Source organism: Phocoena sinus, chromosome 7, assembly GCF_008692025.1.
Source record: "Phocoena sinus isolate mPhoSin1 chromosome 7, mPhoSin1.pri, whole genome shotgun sequence".
Taxonomy (NCBI): Eukaryota; Metazoa; Chordata; class Mammalia; order Artiodactyla; family Phocoenidae; genus Phocoena; species Phocoena sinus.
Window position 1 is genome coordinate 75,954,882 of NC_045769.1, and position 2,417 is coordinate 75,957,298.

General features: G+C 41.6%; 1 protein-coding gene across 1 annotated transcript; it reads left to right on the forward strand.

Annotated features, from left to right (window-relative positions):
- The first annotated feature begins 373 nt into the window (after window positions 1-373).
- Window positions 374-1,159, forward strand: LOC116756729 (60S ribosomal protein L7-like). The gene is given in 2 exon segments (XM_032637618.1): window positions 374-858; window positions 861-1,159. Coding segments are annotated over 2 exon segments (747 nt in total). The 5' UTR covers window positions 374-387; the 3' UTR covers window positions 1,137-1,159.
- Window positions 1,160-2,417: the final 1,258 nt, after the last annotated feature.

The window sequence follows — 2,417 nt, forward strand, 5'->3', positions numbered from 1 at the left end:
AGGGGTAGGTTGGTATCTTTGCTCAAAGTCCAGGTATACCATTTGTAACTGAATGAGGACAGTAATGTCAGCTGAGTACTTGTAACATCCAGCCGTTTACAGTGCATTGATCTTGAGCAGCTTCAGGCTGAATTTGTCTCCCAGGACACAAGGAGGTTAGACCCCCAGGGAAGGAGAGACTAACTACACATCTTCCCAGACTTACAATGGCATTATGTCTTTATAAACCCATTGTAAGCTGAAAATACCATTCAATCAAAAATGTATTTAATACACCGAACCTACTGAACATCATAGCCCAGCCTACCCTAAAAGTGCTCAGAACACTTACATTAGTGTATGGTTGGGTAAAAATCGTCTAACACAGCCTCTTTCCTGGCTGGAACCATGGAAGGTGCTGAGGAGAAGAAAAAGAAGGTTCCTGCTGTGCCAGAAACCCTTAAGAAAAAGCGAAAGAATTTCGCAGAGCTTAAGATCAAGCGCCTGAGAAAGAAATTTGCCCAGAAGATGCTTCGAAAGGCAAGGAGGAAGCTTATCTATGAAAAAGCTAAGGAGGATCACAAGGAATACCGGCAGATGTACAGAACTGAAATTCGAATGGCTAGGATGGCAAGAAAAGCCGGCAACTTCCACGTACCCGCGGAACCCAAATTGACATTTGTCATCAGGATCAGAGGTATCAGTGGTGTGAGCCCAAAGGTTAGAAAGGTGTTGCAGCTTCTTCACCTCTGTCAGATTTTCAATGGCACATTTGTGAAGCTCAACAAGGCTTCAGTTAACATGCTGAGAACTGTGGAACCATACATTGCATGGGGGTGCCCAAACCTGAAGTCAGTAAATGAATTGATCTACAAAAGTGTGGTTATGGCAAAATCAACAAGAAGCGAAATGCCCTGACGGATAATGTGTTGATTGCTCGATCTCTTGGCAAATACGGTATTATCTGCATGGAGGATCTGATTCATGAGATCTATACTGTTGGAAAACGTTTCAAAGAAGCAAACAACTTCCTGTGGCCCTTCAAATTGTCTTCTCCACGAGGTGGAATGAAGAAAAAGACTACCCATTTTGTAGAAGGTGGAGAGGCTGGCAACAGAGAAGACCAGATCAACAGACTTATAAGAAGGATGAACTAAAGTATCTACCATGATTATTTTTGTAATCTGGTGAGTTAATAAACAGTGACTGCTTTCAAATTGAAAAAACAAAATCATCTAACACAAAGCCTATTTTATAATAAAGTGCTGAATATCTCATGTAACTTACTGAATACTGAAAGTGAAAAAGAACAGTTGTATGGGTACCAAATGCTTGTTAAGTGTATCCATTGTTTATCCTTGTGATTGCATGGCTGGCTGGGAGCTGTGGCTGCCACTGTCCAGCATCATGAGAGTGTCGTACTATGTATCAGTAGCCCAAGAAAAGATTAAAATTCACAATTCAAAGTTCAGCTTCTAGTGAATGCATATTGCTTTGGCACCATCGTGGTAAAAAAATCGTAAAGTCTAGCCATCTTAAGTCGGGACTGTCTTTATATCTTTTCCAATTCAGAAGTGAACCCCCCTGCCCCAAGCAGCTCCCACTCAGGGATACTGAAATCTCTGAAACACTAGCTTATGGAGTCTTGAACTTCTTTACACTGGAAGCAAATTGTTAGCCATAAAGGTTTTAAAATGCAAATAAACAGAAATAAATAACCAATTTGTTTCTATTTTAATATATAGGATATGGATAAGAACGCCAAAAGGTATCTGGAACCCTGTCCCAACTGTGATTTCTGTCTCCACTATGGGCAGATTTTCTAAAAATATCAGGTTTATTGAGGTATAATTTACATATAATAAAATTCTCCATAGGTTTGATTTTGTTGAGACACAAGACAACTCTTCTTCAACTATCTTACTAGACACTTGTGCAAAGGCCATTCAGGCTGCGCCACAAATTGTTGATGAAATTCAGCTTCCCACACCACAGCGATCTATGTTGGAATGGAAGGAGCATCGTATCAGTGGCCCAGGTGGAATCCTGAGACCAGCTAATTCCATTATATTCCTGTCATTTTTGCCACCACCAGAAAATGTAGTCTCTCTTGCCTCCCAATCCCAGTACTGTTTGCTCTGGGCCTCCTAACCTCCATTTCCGCTCTCTCTCCAAACTTTCCTTCCAACTGCAGCTTGCATTCCTCTGTAAATGACTCCCCTGTCTTTAATGCTGATGTAGTCATTCATGGAGTTGCAATGTGCACATTTTGCCTGCTGATGGGTTTGGAGAGTCCCTTAGATACGTGTCCAGTATTACAAGCATGCATGCATCCTCCCCATGACCCCTCTCCTTCCACACACTCTAGAATGTTCTTCCCTGATAGTGTGTAAGCTCCATGGCGGCACAGATTTTTGTTTTGTTCACTAATGTGGACC